General features: G+C 43.4%; 1 protein-coding gene across 2 annotated transcripts in view; it reads right to left on the reverse strand.

The window, feature by feature from the left end:
• METTL25 (methyltransferase like 25) overlaps nucleotides 1–22,944 on the reverse strand; it is a 370,840-nt gene that overhangs the window by 94,264 nt on the left and 253,632 nt on the right. For both annotated transcript variants that reach the window (XM_082253366.1, XM_082253365.1), the window contains exons 8-11: nucleotides 20,683–20,712; nucleotides 10,523–10,596; nucleotides 6,555–6,596; nucleotides 4,375–4,468 (exon numbers count right to left, since the gene is read on the reverse strand). In XM_082253366.1, the coding sequence (XP_082109492.1) occupies nucleotides 4,375–4,468; nucleotides 6,555–6,596; nucleotides 10,523–10,596; nucleotides 20,683–20,712 (240 nt within the window). The remainder of the gene's footprint in view (nucleotides 1–4,374; nucleotides 4,469–6,554; nucleotides 6,597–10,522; nucleotides 10,597–20,682; nucleotides 20,713–22,944) is intronic.

Consider the following 22,944-nt stretch of genomic DNA (forward strand, 5'->3'; position numbering starts at 1 on the left):
TATCCAATCATGTGCAAGAAAAAAATGCTGTTTTTTATTTTCCTTACATGTCCCTCTCAGATCTACAGCGACTGCATTTCCAAGTGCACTTGCAGTGCACGAGTAGTTCAGAATGGATTTGCCTTTAGTAAATAAATCCCATAGTGCTTTGTCAGGTTTGTGCATCAGTGTGTACCTGTTTTCTGGGAATGGTTTTGGTTTTTGCCAAGTTTGCATTGGCCTTTTCTAAAATCCAGGTGACCCACAAAATTCCCATTGATAAAAAATAGTACCAATATGTTACATTACGTGACATTTTGTCACGGAAGAGAAAATATGTATGTATGTCTCATGGCATGTGTTACCAGTGAATTTTCTTTAGTTTGCAAAACCATGTAAGTGCTGCCTGTAAGTTATACAACAGTATATTTGAATTGACATTTCCATTTACCAAAAGGCTAGAAAATAAAAGCTTTCTCACAAGAATTTAACTGAACGGTTCACTAGGAAATGAAATAACAGACCTAATAAAAACCCTCTCAGGGTAGCAACTGATTACTAGAAAGAAACATATTATTATAATATGTATTTAAGACCAGCTTACTGGTCTCACAATTTGTGACCTACACTCTAGATGAAAGCTGCTAGTCCCCTTGAATGATTTAGGTTCATTAAAGGATAAGTTCAACTTTCAAGAAAAAATAAATGCATACGTTTTTGCAGAAAAAAAAAATGTGCATTTATTATTTTTTCCTGCAGGAGCCTGGAAAGCATTGCACCCCTGATCTGTGGATCAGGGTGTAATGCCAAGCTTCTGCAGACAAGAATGCAGCGTCAAGTCTTGTATCTGCATACAAGCTGTCTGTTTGAAAGCTGCAGGGCTTGTAAATGAACTACGAGAGTGCTCATCATTGCCTTTGCAGTTAATTCAGAACTATAAGCCATCCCCCGGTGGGGGGGGGGGGGGTGGTACTTGTAGTTCATTCATTTACAGGAAACTGAGCTAGGCTTTTTATGGTGGCACTCACTGAAGAGGACACAAAAGTGCCGGCAGGGGACCCTAGAAGAGGAAGACTAGGGCTGCTCTACCTTTGCATAGAGCAGGTTAGTTTGACATGTTTATATTATTTTATTTTAGTTTATTTAAAAAAATCTAAGCTTTATAATCACTTTAATGCTCTAACAGTAAAGAACCCCTTATGCAGTCTAAAACTGAAGTGCTTCTCACCCAACTTCATGTGTGGCTGTGTTTCTTCTTTAGAGACCATAGGTTAAATAGTTTTCTCCCAAGTAACGATTTTATCAGGATAAAATCTCAACTTAAGCTCCTCCTTTCAGGAAGTACACATTTCATTTTTCTGCTGCCAGCACCCTTAATAGCTTTATTTCTCTTTTCTGAACTCTCTCCATTTCAAAGATATCATTCCTTAGGATTGATGACCAAAACTGGACTTTGTACTCCAGATGTGGCCGAACCAGAGATTTCTAAAATGGTAGAATTATAGTTTTATCTCTTGAGTAAATACCCTTTTATATGCACGCTGATAATCTGCTAACCATCCTTGCTGTAGCTTGGCATTGCATGCTATTGTTGATTCTGTGATCTACTAGGATTCCCAGATCTTTTTCCATCCTCGATTCCATCATAGGTTCTTCGTCTAGCGAGTAACCTGCATTTATATTTTTAGCTCCCAAGTGCACTACTTTACATTTTTCTTGATTGTATTAGTGAAAAGAATTAAGGATACAAAAACATGTCACATTTGAGAAAGAGAATTATATGATGAGATATAACCAGTCAAAAAAGGAAGTTGCAATGGGAGCAACCATATCAACATTAAAGTGTATAAGAGCGTCCATGACGGAGACAATGTTGCTTCAGTAGGTTAGACAGAAGGAGCCCAAGTCAAGGAATGGACTCTCGTAACAACGATGAGTAAGGCTTATCTACTAATGTAGAGATACTGAAGCCTGTCTAGAGGATGGGGAGGGGGGGGGGGGAATTCCTGTGGGAATCCCTAGACTAATAAGAACTGGAGACAACTGTGGGGCCAAAGCCTACAAGAAAAATTTTAAGCAGGCGATGTGCAGAGGCTTCGATATTCAGCCATGCATGAAAAGATGTGGTGGATTGTAGAAGCATAGGTGGAGAGTATAGATAGAGGAAAAAGAGGCAAAGAGAGGGTAGGAGAGGAGAAGGGACCCTCAGAAGAGGGTGGGGAGGGGGAAGGGAGTGTCCCTGGGGAGAAGCTGGGCCCTCTAGAAAGTGTTGTCGAATTTGCACGGTGGGTATGCATATTGCCAATTATGGGAGTAGCAGTGTGGTATCAAAGTTAGGGGGAGAACGTTTGACACCCATGGACCCCAGAATTTCTCATATTTGGCCACTCTGTCAAGAAGCGCGGTTTCTAGCTTAGTGTGGATCACTGCTTGTGTGTTCCTATTTTGAGCTGCGAGGACACAGAGAGAGGGGGTTTTCCAGGCTCTCACAATATTTTTTTTTGGCTGCAGTGGTGACTTAATGTAGTATTTTGAATTGTTGGTGGGCTGTGGCCGGAGGTTTCTTAAATTGGGAGTGCCACAGTGGGGTCCGGTGTAATGGGAATATTAAAAGGTTTAGAGAGGATGCCAAATATATCCGACCAAAAGATCCATACCACTGGGCTTTCCCATTAAATATGAGAGTGGATGCCTATAGAATTACATGTATGTAGTCCCTTATCATTTCTATTAACAGCTTACATACTATTGATGTTGGGCTGACTGGTCTGTAGTTGTAACGCTCCTGCGTTTTTGTTATAGGCTGGATTTACAGCTGCAAAATCTCCACTCAGTAGTCATGTAGAGATGTGTTGAATACCAGATCCAACTCTCCAGGACTCATCACCGTGGGCCTGTCAGCTTCAACATACAGATATATACACACTCAATGAGATGTTCCTGGAGTGATAGGATGTATATGATAGTATGAAGGTGATGTGCTGAAGGGACAGGTGTGAACAGTGACAAGGATGGTAAGCACTTGATAGGTTTGTACAGGAGAGTTCAAGATGGTATTTAGGAATGCAGATAGGTTAGTATCGAGTATGCTAACAGGTGGTGAGGACAGCAGATGACAAATACAGGATAGACTAACCCAGTGCAAGGATAGATAGTAGTAGACAGGAGAGCTAGCAATCTATGCAGCAGTGCAGATGATAGATGGTAGTAGTCTCAAGAGCTAGCAATCTATGTAACAGTGCAGATGATAGGATAGTATGGATAGGTAGTAACAGTCCTTAATGCAATAGTAGTAGTGTAAGTTATTGAGGTTTCCCCTGCGGGGTACTTATCACTATAGTATAGTAGTAGAAGGGTCCGGTGATGAGGAAGTGATCCAGTAGCGAGATACAGGGATCAGTAGCGAGGTTCGGGTCTGAGGAAGTGATCCTGGTAGCGAGATACAGGGATCTGTAGCGAGGTTCCACAGCGAGACACGCTTGTAAGCATAGATGCAAGGCAGGTTGAAGAGTGAAGGGTGAAAGCAGCATGCCGGGAGTGATCGGGTGGCGAGACACAGGATCAGATATGAAACAAATTCAGGTAGCGAGATACAGGAGCGAGTAACATCTGGTATGCTGACTTCAGACAGGGACGATCCAACCATGACGGTTGAACGAACATGTGAGTGAGAACGCCGGCGGTTGAAATAGCCGCTCTGCGGCTCTCAGTGATGACAGCATCGGTCTTAAAGGTGTATGCGCACCTACCAGAAGAGAATGGTGGGACGCATACACGGAATGGAAAGTGGAATAAGGGTACCAGAGGTACCAGAACATTACAGTAGTATGCATGCATATAGTTTATATTGGCCCTTTTTCAAATACTGTCATTAAAATCTAATTATAATGATATGGGTATAGTAAAGTTATTTCAAAACTCTTGTGTAAAAGCCAATTAATCCTGGTGATTTATTCATTTTTCTAGTCTTTTTTGAACACTGGTTTCTGCCAGCCACAATGGTACATTCAATATAATCTTATTAGCATTACTATCCTGTTTATTATACCCTTACTTCTCATTCATATAAACTGAGTAGATACCATTCCCCTCATAGTTTCTCCTCCACTGGCATAACTGTCTCCCCCTCTCTATTAGTAAAAACAGCTTCCCATTCCTTAAGTATCCCCTCTGTTGCCTCTTTTCCTTGTCACTTGCAAACTGCCTTTCATTTTGATAAATAGCTCTACTCCACAAGGGTTCCCTTTGCGGTCTCTGTCCCCTGCCACCTGTACACCGCATTCTATTCAAACAATCAGCTTTGCGCCACAAACTTACCTGTTGTAGAATGGGCCCACTTTTCCAAAATTAAAAAAAAATGTGGCACTTCTGTATAACCAACAAAATTGTACTGACCTTTAAGTCATCTTGGGCAAATTTTTTCAGAGATTTCCTGACATAGTCAGTGAAGCCTGCTGATTTAGAGAATATCTTTCCAACACGTTGGTCACTGCAAGAACAATCATGTTATTTTAGTTAAACAGTTTAGTTTAGTTAAACTTTTTGATCAATTACAGAAAAAAAAAGTAATAATAAATAATCACATTGTACAATGTGCAGTCTTTCCTTAACCTGTTCCCACCGGCCATACGCATTGGGAATGTTTTTTTTGTGCCGAGAGCATGTTCACTGCACACTCCCAGCACAATAACTAAGATGTCACGGAAAGCTCCTGATGCATACTTGTGATCAGGAGCTTCTGATCATGTGATCACTGTGACAGTCAATTACGTTAGTCAGTTATATCGTTTTTAAGGTTGAATAAAGACATCAACCCATCCAGTTCAACTTGTGTGGGTTTGTGTTTATGTATTGTGTCCCCAATATTTCCCATATCCCTAAATATTGTTTTCAATAAGATGCTAAGGATTTTTTAATTAGCTACAGCGCCTTGAAAAAGTATTCATATCCCTTGCCATTTTCCACATTTTGTCAAGTTACAACAAAAAACGTAAATGTATTTTGTTGGGATTTTATGTGACCAACACAAAGTGGCAAATAATTGTGAAGTCAAAGGAAAATGATAAATGGTTTTACAAATAAATATCTGAAAAGTGTGTCATGCATTTGTATTCAGCCCCCTTTACTCTGAACGCCTAACTAAAAACTAGAGGAACCAATTGCCTTCAGAAGTCACCCAATTAGTAAATGGAGTCCACCTGTCTATAATTAAATCTTAGTATAAATACAACTGTTGTGTGAAGCCCTCAGAGGTTTGATAGAGAACCATAGTGAATATACAGCATCATAAAGGCCAAGGAACACACTGTAGAGAAGTTTAAAGCAGAGTTAGGTTTAAAAAAAAATATCCTAAGCTTTGAACATCTCATGGAGCACTGTTCAATCAATCACCTGAAAATGGAAAACTCTGGAGGAGCTGCAAGATCCACAGCTCAAGTGGGAGAATCTGTCCAAAGGACAACTATTCCTTGTGCCCTCCACAAATTTGGCATTTATGGAAGAGTGGCAAGAAGAAAGCCATTGTTGAAAGAAAACTATAAGTCCCATTTGTAGTTTGCAAGAAGCCATGTGGGGGACACAAACATGTGGAAGAAGGTGTTCTGGATGAAACCAAAAGTTAGCTTTTTGGCCTCAAAAAAAGAACACTATGTTTGGCGGAAAACTTACACTGCACATCACCCTGAAAACACCATCCCCACTGTGACAACCCCGGATCAGTTTGCAGATTGCAGCGCGAATTGTGAAATGGTATAGGAATGCAAACTGTATGGCTGAATTTGCATCGCACAAACATCGCATGTGATCTACATAGCAATGTGGTGCGAATCACATGCGATGACCGTGTTCGCACCAGTGTGAACCCAACCTTAGGGCCGGTTCACACCAGATGCAGTCCAGTACATTTTTTTTCTGCATCAAAAATGTATGGACAGTAGATTATATGAGTTCTAGTTGCCTACTTCACACCAGTGTGGTCAGTTCCAGGGCAGAAAAGAAGAGTAGAACAAGTTGCATTTTTTCTGCATGGAGCTGTACTGAAATGTGGCAAAACACATCAAAAACTCACTGGAATGCATCTAAATGCATCAAAAATGCATTACAGCAAAAAAAAAAAAAAAACGGAAAAAAGAGAGAAAACGCATCAAAAAATGGACTGGGACACAGCAAAAATGCTTAAAAAATGAGCATGCAGAAACGCATCAGAACTGTGTTTCTGTGGTGTGAATCAGCCCTTAGTCCACAGAGCATAGTTGGAAAGAACAATAGTGGGAAAGGGCTACTGTTGCTTGAAATCCCTTAGTAATACAACTAAGAGCAGAGGTGTGACAATAAATCATTGGGTCTCATAGCACAATTTTTTTGTCCTAGAAACGCTGCTTTGTGGACTTTTGTTATGCCACTGACTAAGCAGTGGTCATTTGGTATTTTTGCCCTAGAAACTTGTTTAATACTACTTCAAAAGTTATTGTCTCTACCCCCCAATTCACTAAAAGACATAAAAGTTCTAAAACTGTGGAAAAATAGGATTTCTAATTTTAACAATATAATACTCATTATTTTTTTCAACCTCTTACATTTGAAGGACATTCTTGTTCTGTGGAACTATTGAATAGGACCTTGAAGGGAAAAAAAATGTTGAAAATGTGATATTTTTGTTTGTGTAAACAGACAAATTTCAAAGCAAACAATTTTAAATACATTTATTTAAAAATGAGATTATCAAAAAAAACCTTGACTAATACCTGCATACATATACTTTTTTATACTTTTTGGGTGCATGCTGCAAAACAATTAACATACAAAGTCCTTGATCTGCAAAATCCACCTCTAAGGTATAAAAAGTATTATTCAGGAAGAAAAAGTCCAAAATAATAGATATTTTTTTTCACCTTGTGTATAACCTAATGATGGGAAAAAACAAAAGTGAAAGAAAAGCAGTTGCAAAGTATGGCTACAACGAAGGTGAGGTAAATTGAATCACATAGAGCTTTATTGAATGAAAAATTATAAAATAAACGTTAAAACAACAGCATCAACATTGCACAGAATGTTATAAGAGAATTACCTATCGACATGAAGATGAAACACTGCAAAAGGTCCTGTCTGGTGAAAAATGGCACCACTACGCTACAGACTCCACCCACCACCCCTATTGCACATTGAAAAATCCAACAATCACTTGAAAAATCAAAAAATATTCAAGAAATGTTCATGACAAAAATAGAATTAATTGTAGTGCTCTTGGAGTATGAACATAATATGTATGGATAGAGCAACCTCCAGTAGAAGCATCCAGTTGGGGATATTTGTGCAAATTTTGATATAAAAGTTTTGGTTGGTGGTTATCAGAAGTCTCCGTATATGACCGTTAGGTGCAGGGTCCTCACACCCATATGGTATACAAGGGCAATTGATGGCTCTACCACAACTTCCTCTGGTAAATGGACATGTATTGAATGGCTGCACTTTCCAGATGAATCTTTAAACACAGAACACAGCAGTAGACACCATGTAAAGCGGCACGGACATATGACTGAAACGGACAGACAGGCAGGCGAAGCAGGCAAACAAACAGATGGCTTTAAACATTGATTTGCATACCCGGTCTGATATTCAACCGGTATATGTGTCTGAGCAGTCAGGACGCTCTGCAGCTAAATGTCCTCTGATCTGTGGATATTGCAGTCCGGTGTATAAGATTATGCCCACTGATAGACACACTTTACATGTCTCCGACCGCTCAGCTAGCCCTCCATCTCCATAGACTTCACCAGGACAGGCATGCCAGCAAACATTTAGTCACAGGAACAGAGCCGTATACTGACCGTATGGATGGTATGAGTCCATGTGATGTCCGCTTAGTGCCGTCCGTCAGTATGTAGAAGTCAGTCCGGTTGTGTGTCCGGCCATGGTGAGTCTGTTGAGGGGGCAAGCCTTAGTGTCCGCCAGAGAGCGTGGGAGCTTTTCCGTCTACCAAAACGGGGCTTGGGCATCGAGCATACGAACTGTGTACGCGGTCAGTGTTTCCGATAGGGTGGAGGGTGGAGTCCGCAGGCGTAGTGGTGACCTAATGATCTGTCCCTGGTCTGTTACTAACACACAATAAATAAATCTATCTTTAGGGTGGAATCTGCCTTATCCCATCTGTCACTATCAGGCACAGATAAGTCTGCATCGAAATCTGCCATAAGCTTTTTATCTGTGTTCAAGTCTCATAAAATCAGACTAAAGCTGGCCATAGATAGTATTTTGAAGGAAAATTCTTTGGAAAAGTCTTAAGCAGCCCATAAATGATTACGTTTTTTTTTTTTTTTTCATTCAACCAGCAGATTGAATAAAAAAAAAAAACTGACCTGATTTGCCGATCCATATAGTCGAGGTAGATGGAGGAATCACCCCTGAGCTATTGTGTTCTGATGATGGGGAGACTTCCCTGCTATCACAATACAATGATCAGCGTTGCTGATTGTAACCAGTGGCGCTGATAAAGCAGCATTTATTCGACAGGCTGGTTGTATAGAAATTAATTTGAGAATCCACTTCTATACAACCACTGTCTTTCATACATGGATTGAAATTTGTCGGGTCCCTACTGAACCATCAAAAGTTCAATCCATGTATGGCTGACTCTAGGAAAATTTGTACTAATTTTCTCAAAACATTCGAATGTCATCCAAAGTATTTTGTTTGCTTTTAACATTTGATTTTGGACTTTACTAAATGAAAATCACATACACTCGCCTGGCCTCATCTCTACGCTTTACTTGTCCCTGAATTGTAGAACTTCCTCTACTTCTCTCTCATATGTGTCTCACTGGTAATGGGACTTGGTGTCTGAGATAGACCTGGCAGACTGGAGCAAGACCTGGTCTTCTGTAGCAAAATGCTCATTTAATACTGCTACCCTAGAGGAGGCACACAAAGTGCTCATGCGGTGGTACTGGGTCCCAGCTTAAATTGCCCATGCCAACCCTAGTTCTAGTGACCACTGCTTCTGGGGTTGAGGCCATCCCATCCAGGATGTCTTAGGTACATAGCGGAATTGTCTGTGATTAATAGGATTATGGCCCTGTGTCTTTAGCCTGCTACACACTCTGTTCTACTTGATGCCTTTATGCCGGCCTTTATGCCGGTCAGCAAAAGTTGACATCCTACCGATGTTTAACGACCAAAAGAACAATTGCCTCCCCTTTTACCCTTTTAGGGAGTTAGCGACGGTAGGACTGCTCTGATGCTTAACGATTACATGTCTATTATGCTCAAGGACTAGTGTTGGACGCTTGTGACCAACCTGCCTGACGATATTGAATCCATATCCTTATTTCCCTTCCTGCCTCTCTCCCTTCTTCTATTGCCCCCCCCCCTTTTTTTTTTCTATTCACTTTCTTCCATCCGGGGCTTCTGCCCCTTCTCTCTTTCTTTTTGGTTACTATATACAGTATTCTTTAGGTGCACAAGCTATACTGCACCATTATCGGGGAATTAGCCTGTCCAGGCTTGACATTGTTATCCATGTGGCTCTTACCTGGACAATGTTTTTCATTTGTTCATACTCTTCAAATTTAACTATTGTTACTGCCTTCTTTTTGTTTGACACTGTTTGGAACTTTATACTTATTTATGTTGTCATCCCAAGCCCCTGCGTGGATGCTTTAGTGAAACATTTCCCAACCTGCTCCTTCTAAACATTTTTCCCTTACTGCAGTGGAAAATAAATGATTAAAAAAAAACAACAAACTTTCTTAGAACATTATTTTTCTAAGAATTTTCATTCAAAATTCTACTCATGTATTGCCAAGTTAAGGCTGGTGTTCTTTTTTTCCAGGTGATAGGGGGGTGGTGCAATTTATTTCAGTGCATTTCAGTCACCTGAGGTGTCATTCAATGCGATGTGGAAAAATGCAGCTGTCTGCATTTTCCACACCGCACTGCACATCACACCAGCATTGTAATGTGGAAGGGGCAGAAAGAAAACAACTGTTTTCTTTATGCCCTTGGAGTGACTGTCAAATTTCTGAACCTGATCACTGCAAGGGCACATAGAAAACAATGTTTTTTGTATGTGCCTCCTTCACACTACAATGCATATAGTCATGCCATCAATATGATTAATCAGATTTTTAAAGTATGCACTGGACAATAACAAATGCATTTATTATAACCTGAGGTAAACACATACAATGAAAAATAACTTTACATTTTTACAGTTTAAGGCAAAAACAGTACCCTAATAAAATAGTAAAATAATAGTCCTTCAAAATGATCTCTCAGATACAAATACGCTTTATCTTTAAGCATAATGTAAGGTTTTATTTCTTTTTGAACCGCCCGACATTCGGCCCGCGTGTACTAGGCTTTACGCATTGTTCTGCAGATGTTCTTTTGCATACAAGTGTACTGCAAACTTCACAGGCTCAGTTGGTTTCTATATAAAGAATGCCTACAAATCCTATATAAAAACTATCTTCACAGCCTTCATAATGATTCTATACACCAGTACATTTCTTTCTTCAAAACCAGTGTTTTATTTGTGTATCCATACCTTTGAGTGATTCCATAGACTTCTTTGCAGATGACCTGAAGCACTGCTCGATAAAACAAGGACTCTGTAGGAAGCTTGTAAAAGCAAAGTGGGCAACATAATTAATCAAAAATGTACAATACTTAAATATTCTTTGAAAAATTATTTCATATAAAGGGTGACATATTTTTTATTTAAAATTAGTACTTTTAATCTTGCTTTTAGTTTTTCAGTATATGCAATTATATAGGACACCCAATGGGTAGGAAAAGGGATCCAGCAATTTTAAGCACAAAAATATTTTTATTTCCAGGATGCCTACCAATCAAAAAGGTGCCTTAAAACACAGACTTTCTTTTGGTACATCACGGGACACAGAGCCATAAATCATAACATATGGGTTATATAGCCACCTACAGGTGAAGGACACTGGCAACCAATCAGAAAGAATGTCCCCCTATATAACCCCTACCACAAAGGAAGTACCTCCTTTTTTTTCGCCAGTGCCTATAGGTAATGGATGTTAAGCTATGCAAAATACATCTTGCTGAAAGCTCTGGCCTTTCCTCAGGAATTAATGGTGCCAATTATATCAATTCTGATTATATGAGCTTGTGCAGTTGTGGGATTGATGCAAAGTTTGTTTAAACATTATTTCTTTGCCTACTGTTAACACACTGTTTTTACCCTGGGCTGATCACCTGAAAGATGTCAGCTGTGACAAACATAATTCAGCCTAAGCTACTCTCACCCCATGTTGTTGGCCTTGGCACATAAGCGCCCGCGTGTTCGTCTTCTCCCTCGATAGCGTGTATGTAGTGAAGGTCCATTCACACGAGCGCGCCAATTTTAGCCTTTTAACCACTTGCCGACTGCCGACCAACTATATACGGCGGCGGTCAGCCCCTCACAGGCAAAGTGACGTACCGGTACGTCACTAGCCTGTGAGCCAATAGGGGCAAGCGCGCGCCGCCGGAGGCGCGCTCCCGCCCCCGCTCGTTCACTAAGCAGCCTGCGCGTGTGACCGGAGGATCCGATGTCCGCCGGTCACATGCGATTGTCGGATACAGCGGGAGAAAGGCAGGCGGCTAATGTAAACACAGCCGCCTGTCATTCTCCCTTGTGTAACAGCACAGATCCTACGGTCCTGCTATGTAGGACCGTTGATCTCTGCTGTTACACACACAGCCACATCCAATCACAGTTAGAAGCATGCCCCTAGGGACACACTTAACCCCTAACTCTCCAATAAAGTTAACCCCTTCCCTCCCAGTGTCATTTTTACAGTAACAGTGCATATGTATAGCACTGATTACTGTAGTAATGTCACTGGTACCCCCAAAGTGTCAAAAATATCAGTCAAGGGTCCGATCTGTCTGCCGCAATGTCGCAGTCCCACAAAAAAAAAAAATTGCAGATTGCCGCCATTACTCGTTAAAAAAAAAACAATAAAAATGACAAAAATCTTTCCCTTAGTTAGTAAACGCAATAACTTTTGCGCAAACCAATCAAAATACGCTTTTTGTGATTTTTTTTTTACCAAACATATGTAGCAGAAAGCAAATTGGCCTAAAATGTTAAAAAATTTAGATTTTTAAATTTTTTTGGGGGGAATTTCATAAAAAAAATGTGAAAAATATTGTTATTTTTGCAAAATTGTCGCTCTTTTTTGTTTATAGCGCATGATCAAAAAAATCGCACAGGTGATCAAATACCACCAAAAGAAAGCTCTGTTTGTGGGAAAAAAAGGACTTCAATTTTATTTGGGTACAGCATCGCACGACCGCGCAATTGTCCGTTAAAATCACACAGTGCTGAATTGCAAAATAGGCCCTGGTCCGGAAGAGGCTAAAATCTTCCGGGGCTTAAGTGGTTAAAACAGGCGTGCACCGCAAGGCGGGCGTGTTTGAATGCGACTGGCATGCACATGGACACCACATAGCATGCAGCGCATTTGCAATGCTGCATAAATAGGCACGATTTATAGGGGGGGGAAGGGGGGACACAGAACAGCAGCATTGTCATGGGTTGTGTGAGTCACTGCGGGTGTATGTTACTGGCACAAACAGGTCTTTTATCTTGGGATAATCAGTTCTGTATGTGATAAGCTGTATAAGCTTGGCACAAGACTTGAGTACACTGAAGTTAGTACCTCAAGTTTGTCTTGCTATAAAGCAATGTCTGCCCGAAAGAGGGCTGGGGGGCAGGGGCACAGTTGGAAGAGGCACTGTGATGCCACCGTCAGGCCTTGAGGGTCCTAGCCATGCTTCCTCTGTGTCTTCTCCCCCTGAAGAGCCAGAGGTGACTAGCCAATTTGAGCCATTACGGTTGTCAGGCACAGTAACTACTCCAGGTGCTTCTGCCGCAACCTAAGTCACTTAGGACGATTTGGCATCGGCATTAGCCGGCCTTGAGGGTAAGATTGCTGGCATGATTGAAGCATCTCAAAAAGGTAGAAAATGTGATAGATCCCCCTCACCTGAGCCACCCTCTGAATCAGTTCAGGATTGGGCAGAGGATGTGGAAAAAGTAGCTGATGATGACCCTATGGAAGGTCAAGCTGAGGGTTCGACTTCTGGGGAGTCACGGTCAGAAGAGTCTCTATCAGCCTCTCAAACCTAAAGATTGTTCGTTCAGTCTCTTACTGAAATAATGCAGTCTGGATACAAATTTCCTCCCTTAGAGATGGCTGAAGTCTCTTTTTTCCTTTCTAGGCTCATTGCACCCTCCTCATAGTCCTTGGATGTTTCTTATACATCCGCTCTTGGAGCAAGAAATGTATAATGATTGGGATGATCCTGATAGGATTTTTGTTCCTCCTGAAAGATTTTCACTATTGTATCCTATGGAAGAAAAGTTTACTAAGAAATGGAATATACCCACTGTTGATGCTGCCATTTCTTCGGTTATCAAGAGTTTTACCTGCCCTGTGGACAATGCCAGATTTTTAAAGATCCAGCAGATAACAAGTTGAAATCTTTATCGAAAGCCTCCTTTGCCGTTGCAGAATCTGCGATACAACCAGCAGTAGGGGCAATAGGAGTTTGTCAGTCTTAAAAGACAGTATTAAGCGAGTGTCCAAGACAGTTCCTTCTCAAGCAGAGTCTGTGGCTCTACCTTTCACTTTATGTTTCGCAGTGCATGCTCTTACAGACTTCATGAGGCAAATAGCACGGCTTGCTCTGATGACAGTGGACATGCGCAGACTCCTTTGGTTAAAGAGCTGGTCTGTGGAATTACCATGTAAAAGGTTGCTGGTTGGCTTCCCCCTTTCAGGGAGAATACCTTTTTGGTGACGATCTGGATAAGTATATCCAAAAGATCTCGGAGGGAAGAGTACGTTGCTACCTGTAAAAAGGAAGAGCAAGCGTCCTTCTTTTAGGATCCCCAGCTACCACTGCTTATAATTCCAGACGGTGGTGACAGCCTCAGCCCTCTGGGTTCTGGAACCAAGTCTTCAGGGCAGGGTCAGAAAAACCTCTGGGCCCAGAGATCAGGCAAGTCTAGCTCTAAGCCTACTCTGTGAAGGGGTACCATCCACTCACTTCGGTGGGGGGAAGGCTACTTCAGTTCTCGAAGCTTTGGGTGGAAACTATCCAAATGGGTTATCCCCTCCATTTCGCAGGGGTACAAACTGTAATTTGGGGTGAGCCTGCATCCTCGGTTTGTAAAGTCAACTATACAGTATCTACAAATCCCCTAAAAGAAGGTCTCTCTTTCTGGCGTTGGACCAGCTGAGGGCTCAAAAAGTGATAACAGGGGTTCCGGAGAACTAAAGGTTCAGGGGTTTTTTCTCAAACCTGTTCATAATCCCCAAACCAAGTGGGCATGTGAGATCTATTCTGGATCTCAAAGCTCTAAACCAGTTTCTGAATGTTTGTACTTTCCGTATGGAGTCAATTCGTTCAGTCATAACCTCCCTGCAGGGAGAGGAATCTTCACATGCCTATATTCCAGGCTCTTTAAAGGTTTCTACGCTTTGCAATAGAAAATCGTCATTTTCAGTTTGTGGCCCTGCCCTTCGGGTTAGCCAAAGCTCCAAGAGTGTTCACAAAGATCCTAGCTCCAGGGTTGGCTGTTCTAAGGTCTCGAGGGATATCTGTAATAGGATATTTGGATGATCTATTACTTATAGATCGATCGGATTTAGCTCTAAGCGGAAATGTCCTCCAGACAATACAGTTCCTAGAACGTCTGGGTTGGATACTGAACTTGACAAAGTCAGCATTACAGCCGGTCCAGCATCTGGAATATTGGAGTCTTCTTGTGGACACAGTACAGGCAAAGATATTCTTGCCAACAAAAAAGGTCACAGACCTGAAGGATCTGGTTCGGTCCATAGTATGGCTGAGATATCCTTCTGTATGTCTTTGCATAAAGTTATCGGGGAAGATGGTGTCTGTATTCGAGGCAAATCCCTATGCTCAATTCCACGCCAGACCCTTGCAGTGCAACCCCCCCAGATGGGCTGGCAGTGTGGTATGTGTATGGGGAGCTGGGGCTGGCAGGGGCTGGGAGCGCAATGCGGCTCTAGCTACAAATTGCATGGGTTTTTGCCCATGGTGGAGGGTCCCTGGTAAGTCCCCCTTGCTGTTTTACTCATTTGCAAATAACCCTGGGATCTAGGGTGCCCCAGACGCCGCCATTTTATTGTAGCTCATACTGAGGTATTTGGCGGCCATGTTTGTGAAGGCTCCCATAGAAGTCTATGGGCGACCATTTTCTTGTAGCCACGGGAGCAGTGTGCAGCCAGGGGGCCTCTAGTGGTGACTTGGCCGTTTCCGTTTCCTTTCAGAACGGCATAGAGCAGGCTGACTGACGCTGCTGGTTCCTTCTCTGTGCGGTGTATTCAGTCTCTGGGGTTGTATGCGACCCTCCTTCCTGCTGTAGCAGGGCTGGGAACTGTAGCACCACTATTAAACTGGTGGGTCACTTTACAGCCATTTTTTGTGCCAAAAATGTTTTTGCTTTTAGTGGTTCCAGATTGTTCAATGGAACATTCAGAGAGAGTGTCACCACCGTACCCACTCTCAGAGGCTGCGGGACCCTCATAATCTACGTCTGCCCTGGCGGCCATGACGCGGTCCTGCAGTCGCTGGTGTCAAAAGTGGATTTGGCCCTGCAAAAAAGACAGGCAAAGAAGCATCCTCCGCTCTCACCTGCCCCCCCTGTGTCCTCAGAATCTGAAGCAGACATGGCCGCTGCAGACGCCAGGAACACCAGGGGGTCTGCGTCCACGCAATTGGAGGGCTCGGATAGTGAGGATGATTCCTCTTCCACGTCTTCTGTGCAAGAAAAGGTGCTTGTGGAGGCACTGATATTATCTGTGTGGGAAACTTTAAGAATGGAAGACACAGCAGGTGCAGAGTCAGCTGTGCCGATGCAGTTCTCTACCCGCAGACCATCCAAGGCAGTTAAGGTGTTGCCTTTTCCCTCCTATTTTGACGAGATGGTCACTAGTCAGTGGAGCTCCCCGAAACGCAAGGTTGGGATAACTAAGCGTTTTGCTCAGAGGTACCCTTTTGAGGAGCCCCTCTTGAAGAAACTGAAAGTGGTAGATTCGCAGGTTTCCAGGCTGAATAAGACTACCTTGCTACCAGTGGAGGATGCTCCGTCCCTTTTAAAGATCATGCAGACAGGAAGACTGAGGCCCTGGTCCACCATCTTTTCACTGTGACAGGTTCAATATTGAGACCGGTGTTCACCATTACCCTAGTCTCTCAGACTTTAACAAAATGGGCTAGAATTTGGCGCCAGGATTTGGAAGGGGGTCAACATCCCCCTGAGCTGGCGTAATTAATGGACCAGTTGATACAGAAGTTGCAGTATTTCTGTGATGTATCCCTGGATGTGGCCCCGTTGGCCTGCAGGGCATCTGTGACTGCGGTGACCCCCTGCCGCTTGATTTGGTTGAAATGTTGGTCTGAGGACCAAGCCTCCAAAAAGGTGCCGACTGATCTTATTTTTGTGGGGAATTGTCTGTTCAGAGCCTCGATGAAAGAGATCATTAAAGGTTTCACTGATGGAAAAAGCATGCTGCTTCCACAGAGCACAAAGGTCAGAGAACCTAGGCGCAAACGTGGTCCGTGTTCTCAGCCCAAAAGCGGCCCTTTCGCCCTCCACAGGAGAAAGGTTCCAAACCCTCCTAAGCGTTATTGGGGGGTTCAAAGAGACCCTGGGTTGGTAAGTCAAAAGCAGGTCCCTCTGACCCCGCAGACAAGTGCTCTTCGTCCTGAAGGGAAACCCTCACCCAATCAAGGGGTGGGGGGACGTCTTTGCTTCTTTCTGAATCCTTGGACCTCCTTCTTTCAAGACAAATGGGTTCACAAATTGGTCTGATTCGGTTACAAGATTGAGCTTCGGTCCTTGCCTCCAGCAAGGTTCTTTCCTTCCAACCTGCACCTGTCCCCGGATTGGTTGCAGGGCCTCATGGGGGCGGTGCAAGATTTGCTCTTGCAGGGAGTCATTGTACCAGTTGCAGAATTGGACCATTTTCAGGGTTTTTATTCAAACCTTTTCACTGTCCCCAGGAAGGAGGGCAAGGTTCGTCCAATCTAAGACCTCAAGGCACTGAACCACTTTGTGAGGGTTCAAAATTCAAGATAGAGTCCATTCGCACAGTACTGGCTTTCCTTCATCAAGGGGAATTTTTGGCCTCCACTGATATCAAGAATGCCTATCTCCATATCCCAATATATGGCATCAACGTTTCCTTCACTTTGCTGTGGGAGAAGAACATTATCAATTTGTGGCCTTACCCTTTGGTCTCTCATCAGCTCCTCGGGTATTCACGAAGGTGTTGGCCCCGGTGCTCGCCTTACTCAGGCAGAGGGAAATTGTGGAACTGGGGTACCTGGACGACCTTCTTCTGCGAGCAGGGTCTCGTTCAGTCTAACAGAACAATCTGGACATCACTGAGCAAACCCTACAAGAGTTTGACTGGACGCTGAACTTTCAGAAGTCAGCTCTGAGTCCATCCAACAGGTTGGCTTATCTGGGGCTGACTCTGGATTCAATCTTGGCTCTTCCGGAGCAGAAGCTGGAAAAGTTGCAGCATGCAATTCAGCTTCTATTGTCCAACCGTTGGTCATTTCTTAGGACTTGCATGCAAGTGCTGGGGTTTCAACTTTTGACGTGGTTTAGTTTTCTCAGTTTCACACCAGACCTTTGCAGAAGGAAATCCTGGCAAAATGGGACAATAATCCTAGATCCCTGAACAATCTGATCAAAAGTTGACCCAGGGTACGAGGGGCGCCTTGCTGTGGTGGCTCCGTTCCCCAGCGCTTCATCAGGGGAAATCCTTCCTCCCCTTATACTGGATGGTGATCTTCACGGACGCGAGTTTGTCAGGGTGGGGAGGTACCCTGGGCGTGCACTTTGGACTCGGGAGGAGTCCATTCTGCCGATCAACATCCTGGAAACCTGGGCGATCAGAGTTTGTCTGTCCCAGTGGACGGATCGTCTACAAGGGTGTCCGGTAAGGATTCAATCGTACAATGCAACGGCCGGTGAATATGTCAATCAACAAGGGGGCACGAAGAGTGCCCTTGCGACTAAATAAGTGGCTGGCATTCTGAGGTGGGCAGAACGACATGTTCCAGCCCTCTCTACTGTGCACATTCCAGTGGTGGAAAATTGGCAGGCGGACTACCTCAGCCAGTAGGCTCTGAGTCCGGGCGAATGGTCCCTCCATCTGGAGGTGTTTCAGCAATCGTGCCTCCGGTGGGGGACTCCTGATGTGGACATACTGGCTTCTCGACTCAATAGGAAGGATCAGTAGCAAGATCTCGAGACCCTTTGGCAGACACCGCAAATGCTCTGGTGGCCCCCTGGGGTTAGTATCATCTAGTTTATGCCTTCCCTCGGTTACAGCTCCTGCCAAGATTTCTGCGCAGGATCAAGGCAGAAGGAATCCCAGCGATCCTGGTGGCTCCAGACTGGCCTTGTTGATCTTGGTATGCGCAGTTGGTAAATCTGGTCGCCGATGCTCCTTGGTGGCCTTCTCTCAGAGAAGATCTGTTGTCTCAAGGACGATCTTCCTTCCTGCTTTACAGTCGCTGGCTTTAACTGCCTGGCTATTGAAAGCCAGGTACTGAAAGATAGAGGATTGTCGGATTCCGTGATTCCTACTCTGTTAAGCGCAAGAACATGTACTTCACAGAAGATTTATCATCGGGCTTGGAAGGCATATATTACTTGGTGTGAGACTTGGGGTGTCTCCCCCCCCATGCCTTCTCGATATCGCGTCTGCTGGAATTTCTACAAGGAGGTGTAGAAAAGCACTTAACTCTGGGCCCCATTAGGGGCCAGATTTCTGCATTGGAAATTTTTTCCCAATGCCCGTTAGCCTCAAATTCCTTGGTTCACACTTTTCTGCAAGGAGTTTGCCATGTGGCCCCTCCTGTGGGGTCCCCGGTGCCTCAGTGGGATCTTAATTTGGTGTTATCTGTTATTCAAAAGGCACCTTTTGAGAATATTTGCGATTCCCTTATTGACTCTCTCACAGAAGGTGGCCTTCTTGGTGGCCATTACTTTCGGCACGCAGGGTTTCTGAATTGGCTGCGTTGTCCTGTCAGTTGCCTTTCTGATGGTTCACAGGGGCAAGGTGGTTCTTCATCCGTTTCAGTCATTCCTTCCCAAGGTCGTCTCGGGCTTCCATTTGAATCAGGGCATTGTTTTGCCTTCGCTGTGTCCTAAGCAAAGACATCCAAAAGAGATTGCCTTACATTCCTTGGATGTGGTTCGTGCCATCAGGATGTACCTAGCGGCGACTGAGATGATTCATAAAACTGATTACTTATTCGTTCTCATGGATGGACCCCGTAAGTGGCAGGCTATGTCTGCTGCATCTATTTTTAGATGGATCAGGCAGACGGTGGTGCAGGCCTATTCCATTAATCGTCAGGTTCCTTCTTTCCCTGTTAAGGCGCATTCTACAAGGGCGCTAAGTGCCTCCTGTGCCTTCCGTCATCAGGCGTCGGTGGTCCAGGTGTGCAAGGTGGCCACCTGTGCATACGTTCACTAAATTTTACAAGGTGGACGTCCTGGCATCTGTGGATGCTGCTTTTGGCCGCAAGGTTTTGCAGGCCACTGTGTTGGAGGCTGCGGCCTCTTAAGGGTGTGTTTTTTCCTGCTGGTTAGCCCCAGTTGTTACTATTTGGGCTCCTTAATACCTGTTTGGCTATTTTTCTGTTAGTCTTTTTTTTGTTTAAAATTTGCTGTGTGCCCACCCCTCATAATGACACTGCTTTGGGACATCCCAACAGTCAACAAACACAGCACCAACCCCTCTGTGGAGTTGGGTTTTGGATTCTTCTGACACTGCTTGTTACAAAACTGAGATCCTAGAGCAGGAAGTGGAAGTGGGAGTATACCCCCTGGGACTGCCCATGGGCATAGTCAAAGCCTTGTTAACTTTTGTTCACCCTTTTTCCAACTAGTGTCCTACTCCTAGGAAGAGCAGCATAACCCATCAGTCAATGAAGATATGAAGCTATGTCCATCAATGAACATCAGAGAAAAAGATTTTACGGTAAGATAAAAAATATTTTTTTCATTTCTACCATTATTACATGCTTGTTATACATAGAACAGGCTTGTTACACCTTCTTTTGGTCTCAGTTTACTTGTTCAGCACCCTTTCCCCACTGTTTCAGTGGAAAAAAAACTGATAGAGGTTTTAACCATCTTCCCTACTGTGCCCAAAATGAAAAAAAAAAAAAAAGTTCGGTTTTACATATAAATGTACATTTACAAATTGAAAGAGCCAACACCACCACTTAGTAACTGCTATGCAGCCTATTGTTCTTTTAGCTTAGGCTAAGAAAATGGTATTCTTCAGAAGGATAAAAGGCAACTGGGTACTGGAACATTTCCCTGTGCTGCATTTATGTTAAATATATTCTGCTATGTTTAGATCTTAAAACCTACACATAATAATATAAAATACCCCTGAATGCTATTAACAGCTCTTTTACATAACAAATTTAAGCAATGTCATATCACATAATCAAAGATGTAAAACAATGTACATGCAGAAGAGTTCTCAGGTTTGTATGTCTCTAACAGTAAAATTAGTTAATGTAAGCAGATGGGGAACTGTAAGTTCACATTTAGGTTATGCACTAACTAAAATCAGAAGGAAGACAGATACATGAAATTCAGTAAACAAAACTACTTACCCCTTGGCCGACCGCAACACGCTCTAGAGCCTTGAGAAGGAACAAAAAAAGATAAGGTCCATTTGTTTATCATTTTGTCAGACAATGCTATATATGTACTGGCAGAATGAACAGATTAATTATGTGACATTAAATAAACACAAACCCACTACAATGTGTTAGCCTTGTGTGGAAGGTTGTTAATCAGACCTTTTATTTCGTTTATTTTAGGCAGCTGAAGATAGAGAAAACACTTTCACAAAAAATTGGAGACTTAAGCTAAAATAAAATTCCATTAGACTTGGCTATGTGCCTAACACATCGCAGCAGCCAATGCTACACACTGATTTCATACTAAACTTAAAACATTTTTTTTTCTGATTTCATCAGATGACATAATCAGGTAACTGGATATTTTTACAAAGAACATTTTATTTTATACTATGATTACTGTGCTATCAGAAGTGTGTGAAAACAATTTGGCTTATTTGCATTGCTTGGTATACACATGGCCCTGTTTTAAGGATTTAGTGCTTCTCTAAAGAAATATAGGTACTGAGGCAGTGCGGTCCTCTGCCAGGGCCTCAATAGAGGATATAACCCAGGATTCTCAGTTTCTGGCTTTTCAGTTTCCTCATTGTTTCCTGAAGTCTGTTTTGGGACCTGGAGCTTCCTTAGAGATCTGGGTGAAGCAAAAACAGCGGTCACCGCATCTACACTTGAAAAAAGAGCGCGCACGCTCTCCACGAGCTTGGCGCACGCTCTGAAACGCGTCGTGTGCACCCCTGACCGTGCTTACGTCCTACGGCTGAAGCTGAGTCCCCGCCTGCCTTGAGAGCCCGGTCCCGGGGAAGATAGAGCCGGCATCTCCCCGCTGCTTCATCTACCGGATCAGATCCTCTCTATATCCTTCCTCCCGGCAGTAGCTACATGGACAGCTTGACCCCAGGACGTTTGTCTTTGAGCCTTTACTTCATCCACATCTAGTGAGTTACCACCTGTTGTATGTTTTACTTCCATTAAACGTATTGCACTTAGAGGCGCTCCGCTTGTGTTTTTGCTTCATCCTTTTGACAGATTGACTTCCTGTGCAGCAGAGCTGGCCCTTCGTGCAGACCTTCATCTCATTCCCTCATTACATGGACTTCACCCCAGCCTATTGCTATATAGGTATCTGTGTTATACATTGTTTTCTGTTTTTATTCGTCTTATGATTTTGCCTGCACACTAGCTGTTTCCCAGTGCTTCAGAGCGCCAGCCTCCTTGTTTATTTTTAGAGATCTGGGTGGGATGAAATCTCCAATCCTTGGTGCAGGTTTTGTGAGCATTCAGTACACTGATTGCATAGGTGTGTGCTGAGCTTTTTGTAGAGATCTGACCATAGTTCTGGGCTCTACCCCGACGGACAAGAGGTCATTACCCAGGAGTGAGGAGAGCTCCATCTAGGAGAGAGGTGGGAGCCAAGGCAGCTAGGGCCTGCTAGTTATATGGACAGAGTTGCTGAGCAAACAGTCTGTTGAAGACAGGCAAGGGCCTGGAGAGTAAAGCCCCGTACACACGTACCGATTGTCGGCCGTAAATATTCGGCCGACGACCGATCGGCCGATTGTAGGCTTGTTAGTATGATGCTTCCTACAGCGCATTTTCGGCCGAACAGAATCTGTTGTGCAAGCATTAAAATTTTTGTTGGCCAACACCAGAACGGCGGATTGTTCGCCAGTCAGTACAGATTTCGGCCGACAGACAGCGGATTTGCAAGACTGGGCATGCTCAGAAAAGAAAAAAGACAAGGAAAGTTAACCATCACATGACATCACTTTTGCAGTCGGCTGTTGTTGGCCGACAAAATTCGTGTGCAGTCTTTTGCACTTTTCAACAGACAAGACAGCCCTCGGACAAAAGATGGCCGATCGTTTGGCCGACGATCGGTATGTGTGTACGGGGCTTAAGGCCAGACCAGAACCACATTGCTGTATGTGTAAGGCAGGAGGCCCAACTTTATTTTGTTTGGATGGAAGAGCTGAATACCCCTGTGAGGGAAACTCATGTTTTGTTTCTAAACTTTCTTTTGATAAAATTGGACTATAAAGTGAGTGGCTCAGTCCTTGAAAGCTCTACTGTTTGATGCTAGTTCTCACAGTACCCACACACATATACACACAAAAAATGATCACTGACAATCTAATGTATCATATCTGGAATGAGGAAAATCATATGTTTAAAGAATGGCCAATCTGTAAAGACAAGCCTTGGCCAAGAGTCATACAGACGATGGTTCTACAA

Source organism: Pelophylax lessonae (assembly GCF_965119305.1).
Source record: "Pelophylax lessonae genome assembly, chromosome: 4".
Classification (NCBI taxonomy): Eukaryota; Metazoa; Chordata; class Amphibia; order Anura; family Ranidae; genus Pelophylax; species Pelophylax lessonae.